This window comes from Mya arenaria, chromosome 14 (assembly GCF_026914265.1).
Source record: "Mya arenaria isolate MELC-2E11 chromosome 14, ASM2691426v1".
Classification (NCBI taxonomy): Eukaryota; Metazoa; Mollusca; class Bivalvia; order Myida; family Myidae; genus Mya; species Mya arenaria.
The window spans coordinates 27,048,366-27,066,631 of NC_069135.1; the positions used below are offsets into that span (position 1 = coordinate 27,048,366).

At 35.8% G+C, this 18,266-nt stretch overlaps 1 protein-coding gene across 15 annotated transcripts in view; it reads right to left on the bottom strand.

Annotated features, from left to right (window-relative positions):
• Window positions 1-18,266, bottom strand: part of LOC128217238 (cilia- and flagella-associated protein 54-like) — a 69,985-nt gene that overhangs the window by 25,227 nt on the left and 26,492 nt on the right. For 10 of the 15 annotated variants that reach the window (XM_052924229.1, XM_052924226.1, XM_052924222.1 and 7 more), the window contains 22 exons: window positions 17,249-17,341; window positions 16,244-16,370; window positions 15,590-15,713; window positions 14,000-14,098; window positions 13,627-13,692; window positions 13,031-13,054; window positions 11,648-11,752; window positions 10,411-10,508; window positions 9,916-10,062; window positions 9,562-9,719; window positions 8,886-9,073; window positions 8,091-8,330; window positions 7,415-7,641; window positions 6,585-6,988; window positions 5,995-6,180; window positions 4,982-5,243; window positions 4,593-4,659; window positions 4,162-4,362; window positions 3,287-3,550; window positions 2,953-3,104; window positions 1,647-1,789; window positions 642-692 (listed from right to left, as the gene is read on the bottom strand). In XM_052924229.1, coding sequence (XP_052780189.1) covers window positions 642-692; window positions 1,647-1,789; window positions 2,953-3,104; window positions 3,287-3,550; window positions 4,162-4,362; window positions 4,593-4,659; window positions 4,982-5,243; window positions 5,995-6,180; window positions 6,585-6,988; window positions 7,415-7,641; window positions 8,091-8,330; window positions 8,886-9,073; window positions 9,562-9,719; window positions 9,916-10,062; window positions 10,411-10,508; window positions 11,648-11,752; window positions 13,031-13,054; window positions 13,627-13,692; window positions 14,000-14,098; window positions 15,590-15,713; window positions 16,244-16,370; window positions 17,249-17,341 — 3,426 coding nt within the window. The remainder of the gene's footprint in view (window positions 1-641; window positions 693-1,646; window positions 1,790-2,952; window positions 3,105-3,286; window positions 3,551-4,161; window positions 4,363-4,592; window positions 4,660-4,981; window positions 5,244-5,994; window positions 6,181-6,584; window positions 6,989-7,414; window positions 7,642-8,090; window positions 8,331-8,885; window positions 9,074-9,561; window positions 9,720-9,915; window positions 10,063-10,410; window positions 10,509-11,647; window positions 11,753-13,030; window positions 13,055-13,626; window positions 13,693-13,999; window positions 14,099-15,589; window positions 15,714-16,243; window positions 16,371-17,248; window positions 17,342-18,266) is intronic. The other 5 variants (XM_052924236.1, XM_052924225.1, XM_052924235.1 and 2 more) reach the window with 2 other exon arrangements.

An 18,266-nucleotide genomic window follows, 5' to 3' on the forward strand; every position in this document is an offset into this window, starting at 1 on the left:
CCAAACACTACCATTGCTGCAGTTTCTATTCAATTTCTACTCCATAGTATGAGATTAACTTTAATTTTGTCAACAAAGTCTACAAGCTAACTTTGGCCAAAACAAACTGAAAAATGACCACCTTTCAAAAAAGAACAAAATGTCAGCGAGCAATTGCCAGTGCTGGTCTATTGTTTCCGTAGACAAAAGGTGCTTTCTAACTCAACATATATTAAAGCTAGAGTTTTGGACCTTGCTATAAATTTGCATACTGTCTCTGGCAAAATGTGTACCAAATTTCATTTGACAATCATGAACAAACTTGCAGCTAATGCCAAGGTTAAAGTTTTTGCCAAACGACTTTGCCACCAACCACACCAAGGCTAGAACAATACCTCGACCTTTTTTTCTTCGAAAAACAGACATGCTGATTAATCTACATTGAAACTCTTGTCCTTTTGGAAGCATGAAATTTTTAAATGTGATTATTTGTACATACATTTCCAAAAGGACCAATCCAATCAAATTTATATTAAATGTTGTCCGATGAAAAATCTAAAAAATATTAACTGTCAGAGAGAAATAATAATAGGAAACATAGCTAAATAGCTGTAATTACACTAAAACGATTAGTGATCATTTTTCATTCTAAGTCGACTTACTGTCATCATCATCGGCAATGTCCTCACTAGGACTTTCAAATATTGTGTCATCTACATAACATCATGCAAAAGTGTATTCATGGGGTTATAATAACTAGAATTCAACAAACTAAATGTGTCTCCTGTTGGTAGCAGAAATCATTTTTCTAGGTCGTCATGACGTTGACCTTTAACTTATTGACCCCAACATATATAGGGGTCATCAACTGACCTTGACCAGTGTGCATACCAAGACTCTACACCAAGTCATACAAGTTATTGATCGGAAATGTAAGTGCCTGCATTTTTTCTAGTAAAGATCAACATGACAATGACCTTTAATCTATAGACTACAAAATCAAAGTCATCAACTGATTGTGACCAGTGTGCATACCAAGTTTGAAGTCTCTACACAAACTCATTCAAAAGTTATTGATAGGAAACAAAAAGTTGACAGCAACGACTGGACAAAGTAATCCCTATGTCTCTGCCATGTTTAGCAGGCAACACAAACTATTATACAATTTTCAAATATTGTCTCATTTGCATAACATCCTACAAAAGTGTATACATAGGATAATAGTAGTATAAATATTGAATTCATCACAAGGCTTCCAACTATTCAATGTCATGCAGTTAATTCTAAACTTGTTCTAAAAATAGGAAAAATTTGAATGTAATTTGTTAAAAAGAATGATAAATCAGAAATCTTCTGGATACTAGAAAGGGCCATAACTGTCTTTTAAACTAATAGACAGTTAGTAGACATTTGACAAAACAACAGTTTAGAATTTCATTCTGAGCATGATTTTAACACAATAAGTACAAAATCTCACTGTTAGTTTAAAATATATCGAAAACAATCTTGCCAATTTTAAAACAACAAGCGGGAACAACAAGTTTTAAATAACATTTCACAAAAACTGCACAAAAATCTTAAATCAATAGACAAACACTTTCGAAATTCACCTGCAATGGTTCAACACAAATAGGAACTGTATAACATTTTTGCAAACTTCAACCTACCGTCTGTGAGAGTCTTTGCAGCCTTGACAGATGCCTTCTTGCTCCTGGCTTCCCCCAGTTTCAGGCTGCCTTGCCCGTGACCCATGGGTTTGGATAAAGTGCTGATGGTGTGGGCCTTCAGCAAACTGCCACCTTCTGGGACACTGGAAATTCCGGAAACACTAGTATCCAAACCACTCATGTAAAACTGGATTTTACCTCATGGACTCCAACTTAAAGAGCTACATATAAATTTCAGGACAAGATAATGAACTTTGCAAAGAAAAAATGATATGGGTAATCATTATCACTTGGCAAAGAAACACATTTAATAAATGGCAACCAATTGTACTTGACAAAGGACACTAATGTACTTAATGCAAATTACAAAGGGCAACATGGTATACTTGACAAGAAAAAACTTAATGTACTTTGCAAAGCGAATCCTGGCAAAGACAACATAATATACTTTGCAAATGTTGACATGATAAACTTGGCATGAGCACCTTAATGGACATTGCAAAGGCCAACATGTTATATTTGACAAGGCTGCTTGGCAAACGGCAACATGTTATACTTGGCAAGGACAACTTAATGGGCTTTACAAAGGGTAAAATGGTATACTTGGCAAGGACAACTTAATGGTCTTTACAAAGGGTAAAACGGTATACTTGGCAAGGACAACTTAATGGTCTTTGCAAAGGGTAAAACGTTATACTTGGCAAGGTTAACTTAATGGGCTTTACAAAGGGTAAAACGGTATACTTGGCAAGGACAACTTAATGGGCTTTGCAAAGGGTAAAACGTTATACTTGGCAAGGACAACTTAATGGTCTTTACAAAGGGTAAAATGGTATACTTGGCAAGGACAACTTAATGGTCTTTGCAAAGGGTAAAATGGTATACTTGGCAAGGACAACTTAATGGGCTTTACAAAGGGTAAAACGTTATACTTGGCAAGGACAACTTAATGGTCTTTGCAAAGGGCAGTGGTATATTTGGCAAGTACTGTTAATGTACTTTGTGAAAGTATCTTTGACATGGGTTGCATAAATTGCTTGGCAAAGGAACATTATTAGCAGGCAAATGGCATCCAAATGTACTTTATAAAGGTAACATAATGTGCTACTCAGTTTTGCTAAATGCAATTTGCAAAGCGCACTATGATATGCTTGGTAAGGACAACATAAGTATGTACTTTGCAAGAAGCAACATTGTTTATTCGCAAGGACAACTTAGCATAGTTTTAAAAAAACAACATCATATATTAAAAAAAAAACAGACAAGATTTTCAAAGTTTAGGCCAAAATATAAACCAAAATCTTACACAACATCCTCAAAGCTCGGCAGCACAGGGATGGTATTGGCCAGTGATACAAAGAGGTGGGCCTGCACAAGTGACAGGTGGCAGGTCATGTGTGGCCCATACAGCATTCCCAAGTTGGAGGATAGTCTCTTGTCCAGGACATTCTCCAAGACCTGATCAGAACAAAAATGTGTTGTATGAATATAAAGACATTAAAAAGAATGGGTATTGTAAAACAATACACACACATGTAGTCAAGTTTGTTGTTTTGTTAATAATCTTTTAAAGGCGAATCACAGTAAAGATGTATGTCTTTAATTTCACGCAATTATACATACATCTATAAATAACTCACCTTCAAATTCACAGGCTCCGTGATAGGCTTGCTGGTGTTGAACTTGATAGGCAGAACCTTCGACTCCACCTGCCTAAAGCTGCTATCCCCTGTGTGAGGGAGCCTTTCTCCATGCAGCAGCCTCTGTAGTGTCTGAAGGGCCTCAGCAAACAGTCCAAGGTCGCACAGGACTCGGCACTTGAGGATTCGTCCGTCCACAGTACGCTGGAGGTCGCGGCTAACAAACAGGGCAAAGTATTGGTTCAGGGTGAGTAATGGCAGCACCTGGAAAATATTCATAAAATAAAAAATAAATTTGAGTTCAATTTCAAAATCATTGGAGAATTGGGCCATATTATTCACCAATATGATGGAGCATGTGGTTCAAATTCAAAAAGAAAAATTAGTATGTTAAATAAGTATCTGTTTTGTTGCTGTGAATTGTGTCATTGGGTCCTGAAAGTCAAAAGATTTCTTAACTGGTGGTTCATGAATTGCCCTCCTTCAATTTGTCAATATCAATTCACCTTTTTCAATTTTCACTTTGACCTAATGACACCATACACAGCAATAAAAAAGGTTTGAGTAAAGAACATTATGTGTACATCATGGTTTTCAGAAGAAAAAAATTGATATTTTTTTTAAAATGCACTTTTTTTCCCTTGAAATTGAGTGCCCCTGCTCTATTATACTTCTGAATACTTCATAGTGCATTTCTTAAAGCACATACCAGGTAATCATGTAAAACATGTAAAAGTGACAAAATACCATCACTATTTCTTGAAAATGAACATCATTTATAACAATCAAAGCACAAATATATCAAGCATGTTTTTTTTGACACTTAAAATTAGAAAGTAAATTATGTTTGATAAAGATATAAATGTGCTACATACAAACAGATTATGATGTCCTCTTGCCAGTTCCTCTATAACCCATCTCAGACTAGCCACAAGCTGGCGTCCATCTGTCCTATATTTCTCTGAGAGAAGGTCCACCCCTGGGATGAGATTTGTAACTTCACACCCTTCCCCGACTTCGTACATAGCATAGTCCCTGTCAGCCTGGGGGTGGGGCAAGGAAGTTCGGAAAACCGCCTGAAAAATATGGGAATACCAAATATAATGTTAATGTCAACATCCTAGCCTAACTTCATATATGGCATTATCAATGTCACTGTTTACACAGGAGTGGGGCAGGCTGGTAGGGAAAAACTGCATGGAAAAAAGGTGAATCTTTTCAGATTCAAGGTCTATAACTTAAGTTAGACTAGGTGGCATATCAAACTCCCATCTGGGATTATAATGAATCATAATAGTCATACAACCTTGAACAAGTAGCCAGACAGGAAGCAGCACTCTGTCCTAAGTCCTAGATCCACGGTCAGAATGAACCTGTTAACAAATACAAATACTAATCAGTTTATTGAACAGAATTTTATCATATTTCTGATTTTTCAACAATATTATCAGTTTTTGATAAATCTACAGGGTTCTCATTTTATTTTTTTTAAAAAGCAGGGTAAATAACTTATAAGTAGGCAGGGTCTTTGAAACCTTTTCTAGTGAAGTTCAAAGGATCAGAACAAAAAGTGGCCAAATGGATAGACACAAAAAGCAGGGGTTTTCACCAGCCTAGCAGGTCATTTAGAAACCCCTTAAAATCTATATATCAAATACATTTTTAATAAACTTCAACTTTTGGACTTGAACCTACTGGGCAATGTTGGACGTAAGAATCCCAGCCAATATACAGCCCCAGATCCCACAGCGGTTGAGCATATCGGCACTGACATCTGTCGCATCTTTAAACATGTCTCGCCATGTATGCAACACATCATCAGCGTTGAAAATCAAGTCCAGGGCCTCAGTCCACCATTTGTAGGCAGCTCGAACGTTGTTGGCATGGAAATGGAGGTTTCCCTTCTCATGCATGGCTTGAGCCGCTAGCTCACGCTCGTTCTTTGCAAGCAGCATTTCTGAAATGGAGAGAATTACGTTTCACAACACTACTATTTAAAGCAGTTTTTCCAAAAATGTCCTAAATGGTTGAAAAATTTACTATGACCAGTACGCAGCAGTGTTATGATTTATAATTTCTGGCTCAACAAGATCAAAGCATTTAAAAATGGGAGCTATGTTGACCATTTGTAGAGCATTCGCTTCAGGTTCTGAGGTTCGGAGGTTCAACTTGAAAGACATTAAAATATGGTACCAGCAGCTCCCTTGCCTAGCACTCTTCATTTAAAGGATAGTACTGGAAAAAAATAGTGTAATTTCAGTACTGGTTCAACCCAGGAAAGTTGCATCCCGCGTATTGGTGGTTTACACTGAGCACAATAAAGAACCAAGAGGTCTCTTTGCTTAGAGCTATGGTATTGCAACTGGATCTCTTATATCTCAATCTGTTTCTTCAAGTCTTCTAATGTCTAGATTGGCTCCAAATTGCAGTCACTTTATCACCTCTATCTCATGTCACTCATGTAAACACAATTTAAGTCATGATGGTGTCATGGTGGGGTCAACTATAATGCAGCCAATAGAAGGGGGTAGACCTTAATAAACTCAAATAAACAACATTGCACTGAGCATACAATTTGTTGAGTTAAGTACTCATTTCTTGCCATATCTTTTTAGTGACTTTTAAACTACAAAATCAATCTTTGAAAAGCATAAATCAAACCTACCACTTTTACCAATTTTCATACCGCATAAATCAAAAACTCTTACCAATAGTTTTCTCGTATGAGGATATTACAGTGCCAATCTGGGATCGAGGAATGGGCGCGGTCTGAACATCAGATGGATCAGCATATTCCTCCCTGCTGATGTCTGGAGGCATTGTGGGTTGGGGGCGCGCAGTGTTGGGAATGAAGTCTACCCGAGATGGCACCCTGCTCAGTGCTCCCTCTGCCACTGAGAAACAAATGTTGGAAAGTCATGAGAATCAAATTTACTTCATTTTGTCAAATAAAAAAACAAATACAAGGAAAATACACTTGCATCAATCTAGAAATGGCAGAGCTTTATTTCTTGTATGTGTTTCATCCAAGTTGGATTCATTAGTTACAATCAATCATTACCTTCCCTTAGCTACAATTAAAGTATAGTCATAGCCTTTTTTGGATTGTAATTCATTGGCATGTAAAAAGTCTCATCATTGCAAACATAAAAGCATGTCTTAAACCACTTGGCCATTTTTTTACTCATTCAAAAATACTTACTAATTAACTAAAAGTTTCTCTTGAATGTTCTTTCGCTGTATTTTTTTGTAACATTAACTTTGCTATTAAGTCAAGAGGTTTATAAAATCAACTCACCATTTTGTTGGTTGGCCAGGTACAAAATCATCAACTTTCTACTATGCATCAACGCCCTTGATGTGTACTGCGATTTGTCAAAGGCCTCATACAACACTGACAAACTGTATGGTGCATCTAGAGGAACTGAAACGTTCTTCAATGCATCTTTGCTTGTATACAATCCGTGCCCCAGGGGATCGATTGCAGCCCCTGTGGGTACTGGCGGAAGGTTCGATTTATCTACCACTAGCTCTAGTTGTTGTGTAAGGTAGATGCGGGCCGTTACGACGGAGTTCATTTTCATCATGAGCTGCTGGTAGTGAGGCTGTGGGGGCGTTTTTCCTCCGAGTTCCTGAATGCTCTCTGAGAGACGACGCTGGGCTTGTACCAACAGGGGGATCACTTGTTCTGCATGACGCTCACTGATAAATAAGAAAAAGTAGTTTATGAAGCACTGAATTTACAGAATAACATTTGGTCAGAATACACCCACATTAATTTTCATCTTATCTTTGTTGCAATTTTATTACGAAAGAATAGTAGTAACAAAACAAAATAGCACTAGATTAAACTTCTTCTGGTTCTATGTCAAATCATCAGAGCGTAAAATTGACTGTCATAATAGAAACATTTAACCACTGAATGCTCATAGAAACTATTCCAGGGCATGTTTGATGTTTGGTTTGGTTCTTAATTTATGCTGCCACCAATGTTGAGAATAAGCCTTACATCAGTTTCTTGTGCCATTTCAGGTTGGAAAGTAAAGAGATATTCATTACACTGACCTTGTGTGGGCTTTTTATGGTTCAATACTCTTAATCAAAAGAAGGGGTATTGTTCCTACTTACTTGGTAAGAGCATTGAATCTCAATGCAATGTCAACAAGCTTCTCCCACTTCTGCTCATAGTAAAGCATCTCCAAGACCCTGAGTACCAGTCTTCTGAGGAAACGGACATCGAGTACAGACTGGTTATCTGTTGGGTTTTCAAATTTCAATCCTGCTCCTCCTCTCTCGTTCAACACTGAACCAGTCCAGGAATCAAAATGGTCGCCAAGTTTGCCCTTTGCTTTGTCCTGAAAAGTGTTGTTTTTTTAATATTTAGAGACATAAACATATATATATTGTTAAATAGTTTGTTCCATGTGTACACGTCACTTGATATGATTTTTTCAATTGCTCATGGTAAAAAGCATTCCGTTGTTAATGTTAATGTTTGAATAAAATTGTTTTAAGATCAAATTAGTTAGAAGTATTTAAAAACAATACTATATTGTGGGGAAAGGCTTATGGGTGAGGCTAAGCAATGGTGTATTAGGCAAATTTTATCTGTAGTTGTGGGGCATGCTTAATCATAACCTAAGATTGGGTGGGTAAATCCTGAACCAGATATACACTTGTGAACGTTACTTTAAACTCATTTAATATACAAATGATAACAAAACAAATGATTACAACAATATATTAATCAATCTTGTTGTTACCATCAGATATTTTTTTAGCAAGTAAAGCTACATTTCCTTACCTTAGCACTCTGAGTCTGTAGTTCCACTTCTAGCTGTGCCATCATATCAAGCAGGCAATCGGCAGCCACATGGAGAGGTTTCCAAGCCAGGGAGCGAATCTCATCCATGGTAAGTAGACCGTTATCTTCCTCGGAAAGCAAGGGGGTGTAGGCCCGCATTAGGGCAGTGTGAAAGCTGTTCCATAGGCCGCGGCACGCGTTCTGGAGAAGCGTCCAGTAGCCTCCTCTGTGGGCTAGGACCTGGGAAGTAATAGTAAAGTTTAATGGAATATTGATCATCCTTTGATTTAGTATGAAATAGGTGATAAAAGTACACAGTTTGTTTGGTGTAAGATAATCCTGAAGTCAGCCAAGCAGAATGGGCATTGCTCTTTGTTTTACATAAGTGCAGGTACAAATTTTTTCGTCTTTACTCTTTTTGAAATAACATATATACAAGTAATTCTAAATTGATTGATTGATTTCATTTTCTGTGATCATGAGTGAAATAAAATTTAACCTTACATGGGAATTTTATAAAATTTATTGTGCTTTTTGTCAACTGAATCGGTGATAATTGTACAATCACATGAGAAACATGATATCATGATGTCATTTTGCTTACTTCATTAAAAGAATCTGGCATTATATAATACTAATATACATAAGTGAAAGGTATGTTACTTTAATAAAGCAATAAGGGTACCAGAACTTTAAGTGCATTTAAAATACCAGCAGTGACAATATAACATTTCACCAAAAAGCATAAAACAATGTATGATTGTAATATACAAAAAACAAGATAATTTCACTTACAATGGCTTTCCTGAAAAAACTGAATGACTTGTTGATAGCATCCAGTGTTTCCTGAGCGGTCAGTATGCCTATGTCTGGCTGGTCAGTCTTCTGTGTGTGCAGACGGGCAGTGCTCATGTCTGACCGGTAGGTACGAGGGGTATCCTCAACAATGGGTGGTTCAGTGAACATGGGTGGCGGTGGGGCACCTGAAATTAAAATATTATATAATAAGCATATGGACGGGGCATGCGCAACTGAAATTCAAAAATATAATTCCGCAATTAGAAGCTGTAGACTAGTCATGTGTCTATGTCTGAAGGCAGGCAGTGGCAATGGAATGGTAAGTAAGAGGAGTATTATCGATTATTGGAGGTTCAGTGAAAATGAAAATGGAAGGGGGAAAGGACAGATAGTCAAACAAGTACTTTAATATCAACCCTTTCTAAAAGCAGAGTGGTCATGCATTTGTGTATTCAGACGTGCATTGATAATGTCATGTCTTGTTATGCGTCTATGTATTCTCACTGGTTCCATAATGTCTTACCTTTTATGTAGTTTAAAAAAAATGCCAATGTAAAGGTTGATGCAGGCTTATGACACTGCTGCCAACACCAAATATGTGACAACATTTAAACCTTTTTTCAATATAAAAAGATATTGTTTCATGAAAAAGAACAATACAAAAGACCCCTACCAGTGGCCAAAGCAGCAGCTATCTCAATGCCTGTTGTTGTTGTCTTGGGTCGTTCAAACCCTGCCAGGTCTAGGGCATCGGTCTTGGTCCTTGCTCTCGATGTCACCGTCGGCAGATCTTCATCAGAGCTTGACTCACTGTAGTCTGAGTTCTTCTCCCTAATATTGCAGGTTGAAAAATTACATAATCAAAATAAACTAACGTTGCTCAAAATGGATAATGTTTGCCCGGCTTGTTTAAAATATTGAAATTGCTATGATTTCTTAGGCCAATTAGAAATGAAAGAACTCATTGCCCTGATGGAAGGGAGAAAGATTACATTTGTATTAAATGACTACAATTTAGAAAATGTACCGGATGGCTGGGTATTTTGAGGCCTCCTTTTCTCGTCTTTCCCCTGGTTCTGCAATGTGAGCATGATGCAGAGGTCCACCTTCCCAGCCAACTACTAGCGTGCCAGCAGTCTCAAATACAAGCCACTCCTGATCCAAGAAGTTGGTCCTGTAACCAAAGATATATGTTTAAGTGCATATAAATTGATTCCCTGTTATTATACTGCTTAAAGTCTTTAATACAACAAATCTATCTACTTTATTACATTTAATAGGAATATGTTTAAGAAGCAAGCAAAGTCAACATTATCATCAACTAAATAAAGGTTCCTGACTTTCATACATAGACACAGCGATCTATCCTTGTTCTTGAAATGAAAAATTGGATATAAAGTATTCTATATCATGGAAGTTTAATACATTGCAGACTAGTGAAATACTAACGAGTGCCGTGGAGCTTATAGAATGACTCGCAAAAACAACATTTCTCTAGAAAATGGTGGATTTTTACACATACTTGTACATGATGTTGTCAGTGTTTCCCATGATTTTTTCCCTCCTTTCCAACTTCTGAAGGAAGGCACTGAACTGTGCTAGACCTTGTAGGATGCTCAACTGGAAAATAGAGCAATTTTATAGTCAAGAATACTTCAAAATGAGTGGTAAACATAACATGTCTTTTTTTGAAAGGTTTTGAAATCTGGATTCAGTAAACATTTCCAGCTTTAGTAACACATTTTTGAAAATCATGCGCAGGTTCTACTTATATCTAAAATCATATGCAGGTTCTACTTTTTTAACAAGAGCCGTCGTAAGACAGCTCTCGACTACGCCGTATTGACTTAGAAGTGAATACAATAACGATGTAATATTACAAAGTTTGGTCTCTTTATGTCAAATTATTCGATACATAAGGTGACTTTGATGCTGCCCTCCCACCAGCCCACCCGAACAATGACACAAGTCATTCAAATAACTTGATTTCCCATTATGAAAATGTGGTTAAGAATATACAAATATGCTTTTCAAAAGAAATAAAAAAAATAAAAAAAATAAAAAATTCAAGGGCCATAATTTGTATTTAGGGTTAAATTGGAGTTATGTTTCTTGTTGTAAGATGGTCGTTATTAAATTCCATCCGATAGTTTTCAAGTTATGCTCGCGACAAGAAAAAAGTATAAAAGGCCATAACTCTGTAATTAGCTAAAATAAAGTTATGGTTCTTGTGCACTGCACTTCCTCTCATTATGCTTTACCATTGTATGAAGTTTCAATAAATTCCATCTAGTTGTTTGCAAGTTAATGTCTGGAAAAAAAATTGACAGCAAAAAAACAACAAATAAAGGGCAATAACTCAGTAATAAGCAAGAATGGAGTTATGGTTATTGTACACTGCACTTCCTCTCATTATGCTCTACCATTGTATGAAGTTTAATCCAATTCCATCCAGTAGTTTTTAAGTTATGCTCCGGACAAGGTAAATTGCAATGGACCGACCAACGAAACCGACCGACCGACAAACCGACCATAGGGTGACTCCAATATACCCCCTTCAAACTTCGTTCGTCTGGGGTATAATCATATGTAGGCCTACTTTTTAAAAAAATCATGTGTAGGTCCTACTTTTTTTCAAAATCACATGCAGGTTCTAGCCTACAGTAAAGCTAAATCCATATTTAGTAAATACATATGACAATTTCAAAATGATAATTGTAAGTACTAAATACATTTATCAACTGTCATTGTTAACATACCTGGCACTTCCATGTCATCTCATCATTGCATATCTTCCTGAGGCGACGTTTCCTGTGCCAGCCCCGGTACATGTCTGGGAGGTGAACACCTATCTTCTCTAGGGCCTGTAGACATCAAGTAACAGGTGGTCAGTTCAGTTTATACTTGATTTTATTTAAGATTGATTGTAAAGACAGCTATTTAGGATAGGAATCACTTTTAAGTTTGTTTCATGGTTAGAAATCAGACGCTCTTTCATCAAGAAACAGTGGAGCAGTTTCTTTAGAGTAGAAATACTGCACGAGATATGAAATCAATCCGAGGCCATTTGATATTTCAGCCTCTTGTTCTGGTTTCCTAAATCTGAGAGGCCAAGAGAATGTGTCCCTATTAAGGCTCAAACTCTGGAACTCTTCCATAAGAGGCAGACATCTTTACTTTTCTCACCCTCATGTCATTGAAATAAAATACAAGCTCACAAATCTAACAAACAATCAATAAACATTTATGATGCCTAAGGCTTATTCACTAAAACAGATAAACCTTTACAATAAGGAACAGAAATTTGCTTGACCAAATTGTTGATATTTGATCAATATTTTACATTTATTAAAAGTTCTCCACAAATATGTTTTAAAACTGTAAAGACGTTATCAGATTTATCTAAATATGAAAAAATATAGTAACATTAAACTTTGTAATAAGTTCAAGTGTCGTCATAGACTCTAGTTTGGCACAAAAATTGGACAGCCATGTGACAGGAATCTATTCTTACCTCCTCCTTTAACAATACCTGAGAACAAAGTGTTATGGAAATCTTTGCTTTGGATATATTTTTTAATCCCAATTAAAGAACTTTATATTCAAGTTATCTCAAAATCAAAATGTAAGCTATAAGTGATACATATTACAATTAGACCTGACATATCGAAAGTATTGTCGATGCAAACATACCCAAAACTTACCATTTGAATATTTTACAATAAAATATCAATCTAACTAAGTTTAAGTCCCTTTTAAAAGATGTGCAGACTTTCAAATTGAAATTAAATACTGCATCTGTCAGGACGTTTGTTAATTATGATTAAACAAAGAAACTGCATGTAATTCTACATAAATCAATAAATATCAAAAGTCATACTTTTCCATTAAAAAAAAAGTTTTTGCAAAATACCAGCAAAATCCAAATAACTCCATGTTCTATAACTACATTTGTGTAGAAAACCAAACTAAATAGCAATCAACTAATTCCACACCAGTCGCAACTTTTCTAGCATATAACTTATCTCCTTAACTAGAATTGAAAACTTCACCATTTATACACATAACCATACTTAAGTACCAGTGAATTATTAAAATTATTTATATATCAAAACATATTCTAGCAAATGTGATTTTCTCACCTCTTCATCATAATGTTCCGGAAACTACAAGTGACTTTTTAAAATGAAAATATTTCCAAATTTTTTTTTAATATGATAACATTAAAACTATCCTTGCTTAACCATTTCAAAATTTAATTAAATATAACTGCTGAAATTGTATTGTTGGATTCAAAGAACATGGCTATTTTTTCAAATTTTCACAAAAACTGTACTATATAGTGTTCAAGACAAGAAATAAAGGTTACAGCAAATCAGAAAATGTCCATTTGACTATTCAAACATGGATTTATTCAAAGCAGTACAGTCGAATTAACTACACTTCATGCTTAGCTTTGTCAGCATTCATTTTCAGTAGCATCAAAAATAAGTTTGATACGAAGGTTGTGAAATATACCCTTACTCCTGCTTATAATCAAAGAGACATTAAAATGATCTTGACCTATATGCCAGTGACCTTGACCTCAGCCTCTTTCTGTGCCTGCTTGACAGCCTCTCTCACCTTCTTTGCAATAACATAGAACATAAGTTCCATACTAGGATAGTCAGACCATTTTTTATGAATATGATTAATTATCAAAATGACCTTGACCTATCTATCAGTGACCTTGACCTACCTTGACCTCAGCCTCTTCCTGGGCCTGCTTGGCAGCATCTGTCATATTGTTGTTTACACGGAGAGCCTGAATTTATACAATTTATCATATTTAATTTTAACATTTAAATGACTTCCTTGTTAGTTGTTGTTAATTTCTAAGCATTGAGACAACATATTTCAGACGGTCTCTTTGAATAACTATTCTGTCTATGTTAGTTTGAATTATATCATCTTGTCCTAAGTCTATAGGAATTGTAAGTGCAATTATATAATTTGCATATTGAACCATTTTCCTCCATCATTTTTTTGCTTTGAAGAAAGCACCATCTTTCCAGTTTTAACTGCATTGATCAATAGACAATGAAAGAGAACCTGAAGATGAATATGCTTACCTTGTATTTTACCCTGCGTTTCCCCTTTGGTGCAGACTGGCCTGGTTTTCCCTGGACAACCTTGGAACCCCCAGCCTGACCTCGAGGGGTGCTGAACTCCTGGAAATAGAAGGGGCCATAATTAGCTTATTATTACACACAATTGTTAGTTAGTTGTTGTAATGGTATAATGGAAGTGAGCAAAAATGCATTTCCATGTTTGGCAAAGTAATCCTTTGAAAATATCAAAGTTAAAATACCATTATAATTTTGTTGTGTTTATTTTTTTTCAATGTTTTGTGTGAACATTAACATGATTTTTTATATTGTTTTTGGTTATTTAAAATCACAAACTGTAAAATATAACATTATCACAAAGGCAGTGAATACAATAATTCGAAGTTGTTTAAACAATCAAGTGAGCCGTCTCTATTGCAATGTGGCGTAAATAAAAACGCATGCATGTGAGTGAATCCGAAAAACGATATGTGAAATCATTACTTATGGAGCTCTGCATAAATAAAGGATTACATTCAAATCATAGGTGTCTGATGAGAAAATCACTGATATAAAGATTCATACGTGAACAAAAACAGTGATAAAGCAAAACTGAAAAAAAGAAAAACAAATCTGAAATAAGATCCAAGTTCATCCAAAATCTCTATTTAGGAAGTGAAAACACCACACTGGGTAACAGAACATACAACAATAGGGGTATCTCAAGCATGTAATGGAAAATTGTAAAAGCCAAAACTTCAAATGTAAACATTTTCCTCTAATCAATAACCTCTTCGATTATTCCACCGATTCTTGAGGCAGGCGGGCGAGACATCTTTTGCCCAATACCCACAGAGCTACCTTTCCTTATTGTGGATTGGTTTACGCCCAGTTTGCTTGGAGCCCGGCTTGTGTTGGGTGCGTTTGACATCTTGCTTTGGGCTCGGCCCATTCTGCTATGGGAAATGCCCATTCTACTGCCGGGCTATGTGGACATGTTGGTGAGTGGTTAAATATGGTTAATGGGGTACACATAGATGTGGAAAATAATTAACAAATAAGTAAACAGTTCAAGTGCTTAGTAAACCATGCAGATGGAACTTATTGTACAATGAATCAAATTATAATGGGTTATATTTGAACAAAACACATTCAAATGGTATGAAAATTATCTCCAAAATTGTTAAAAGCACCCGGTCCGATCAAATAAAAACAAGACTTCTGAAAATCATATGTGTCACCTGTCTCAAACACCCATAATTTTTCTAGTAAAGGTCACCATGACCTTGATCTTTGACCACAAAATCAATAAGGGTCATTACTTACCATGACCAATTGTGCGAACCAAGTTAAAGACCCTATACCAATTCATAAAAGTTATTGATCGGGAACAAAAGTGTGACAAGACGAACCACACTGGGGAACAAAGTAATCCCTTAGTGTTGTCAATGCTTAACAGGCGACACAAGAATTATGTTCACAACATACCAATGAAAAGTGCTGATGTGTACTTTTGATATACATCAAAATGATAGTTAACAAACTCAGTCAAGTCAAATCATTACCCAGTGAATTAAAACAGTCCTATGGATCTGCCAAACAAAGAGTGCTCACCTTCTCTTTGCTATATTCCACCATAGCAGCTGCAAACTTTTTAGGATCGTCTCCAGTTACTGTCATGGTGCCTCCTGGCTGCTTAGTGAGGAAGGCTCGCACTCCGATTATCTGCTCATTTCGCCTGAAGTGGAGAAATGATGGTTATAAAGTCTATATGTGTAAGTATCAACCTCTCACCCAAGACATCATGTGTTCAATCCCCACCAGTGATACTAACATAGGTGTATACCCCTCACCAAAGAGATTGTGGATTTGATCCCCACCAGGGGATCTTTCTGATGGCGTTCAAAAAAACTTGCAAAGGACTCAAGAGTGATTTATAAAAATTATCTGCTTTCAGCGCTCTTTACAATAAATATACAGTTAATTAGTATAAATGCAATAATTCTGTAGAGCAGTGTGCAAAACACACAGTAAGGTTTCACCCAAGCAAACAATAATGAGTCAGCAAGTCTGATAGGCCTACCTGTGCCACTTGTATCAAAAACAAATACCTTATAAACATATCACCTAAAAATCCAGTTCCCTGTGTCATCACACCATTTCATAGTCAGTTCTAGGTTACCCTCTCAGGCCTCTGTCAGGGCCATCTTTGTGACTTGCACGAAAAACTTGAAGAATCTCTCACTAATAATAAAAATAACATCTCACCTTGTGATCCAGTTATCTGTGTCATCACACCATTCCATGGCCAGTTCAGGGAGACCTTCTGTTAGGGCCTTCTGGGCTACTTGCACGAAAAACTCGAGGTAGCGAGCACGCTTCTTGAACCTTGAAACTGAAATCAAAATTGACAATATGTGTGAAAAATGCATTTACACAAAAATTGTTCAAGATCCATCCTTCTTCAGATAAGCGTAATAATTAATCATTTTTCCTTGCTTGAAAAAAGTGACAGAGTTAGGACATTGGACAAAAAAGACAATAGCTCCGTTGACGGTACAGAAAAACAGGAACTCTGTTGACCGGACAGAAAAAACAGGAGCTCTGTTGACCCAGGAGCTCTGTTGACAAAAAGGCATTACTCAAAATATGTCAACATAACTCAAAAGATGTTTTATGGTGAGTAATGGGATTTGCTACACAAACACACATGGTCATTGTGAACACATGAATTAGGTTTCATGTAAATATCTTAAACAGCTTCTAAATTATGGCCAATATTAAATTTTTTGCACACCTAAGACACTAGTCTATGTCTAGGGACGTATTCAATAAGCATCTTAGTGAATATTTTCATGTTAGTGTAAATTTCGTAATTTTTGATAACAATTATTTAAATACCCTCTACTTTTCATCTGATTTATTCATATGCATATATTGTTTAGACCATTTTCTTGCTTATTTTCATATTTTTGGTGTATAAACATTGTCCATTTTCTTAAAATTCAAATTAGAAAAAAGGCAAATTTTTCACTAAGATGAAAATTGTTAATAAGATGCTTATTGAATACGGCCCCTGGTCATTTGCCAGTACTGGAAAAATTGATCTCACAGCTGTACTTGTCAGATGAGTCACTCGCAACAACACGCCAATTTCAAATAAATAATGTCTACTGGCTTCTGCAAATTCCCTTGGGTCAGAATTTTTTCCATCTGTACCAGAAATGCATAATGAATACTAATAATCTTCCTTCAAAAAATGCTGAATCTCACCTTCCCGATAAGCAATGCGGCTGGGTAGATAGGCGATGTAGGCATGGAGAATGGACGGGTCTTCACTGCCGGACAGCTCATGTTCACTCTGGGCTGGAAAATTCAAATTCACAATGTGTTCCCTTCTTTCCAGTTTATTTTCTATTGTATATAGATTGTTAATGAATGTTTTAGCTTTGACTGAAAAAGTATAAGACGTCAATGGACTACCAAAATAAATTCTGTTACTTCTGAGATGGGTAAATTTTGTTATTTATATCACTGAATGTATTAACATGCACATTTATGTGATTCTGAATAAAATGCAAAGAAGTGATGGAATACATATATTGCGTGAAAATGCTGAAACATAATAGCATTACAGTAAATATGAGAGTTTAGTGAAGATGACAAAGTTGATTTTGATGCAAAATAAAAACTAAACAGATGTTTATTTTATAATTGCATTTGAAAAATTGTTTTTTATTGATGTTTAAAATTAAGTTAACACATAAGATAAATTAAATATGTTCTGCATAACTAGTCGACTTAAACATTTCTAATTACAAGGAATAACCATTATAGAAAGTAAATTCTTAAGAAGTCTCTGCTCCAAATATTTTAAGAAAATACATAATTATAATATTAATTAATAGTGATTGTTTATTTTTGCTTTTCTAAAGCAATAATTAATTCTGGCATAAATTAAGCCAGCCGCAGTTTAGCTGCAGAATTTATTGTTTAGAGAAGCAAAAATAAATAATAACTTACATAGTGTCAGCCCGGATGCCTCTATACCAGTCAGCATGAATAGCTAGATAACTCACTTGATTAAACCAATTAATGACTAATAGTAAAAGTAAAATTGGCAGTTGTGATCATAATGCTTATGCTTTCATAATTATTAAATTAGAATCTGTAAGACGATCTGTTAAGTGGAGGATGAGGAGCATAGACACCATTAATATCTCAGTCACATCCACGCTATGAGCTCCATACGAGTTCTTGCTGAGCTTGTATATTTTTTCGAAGCCACAGT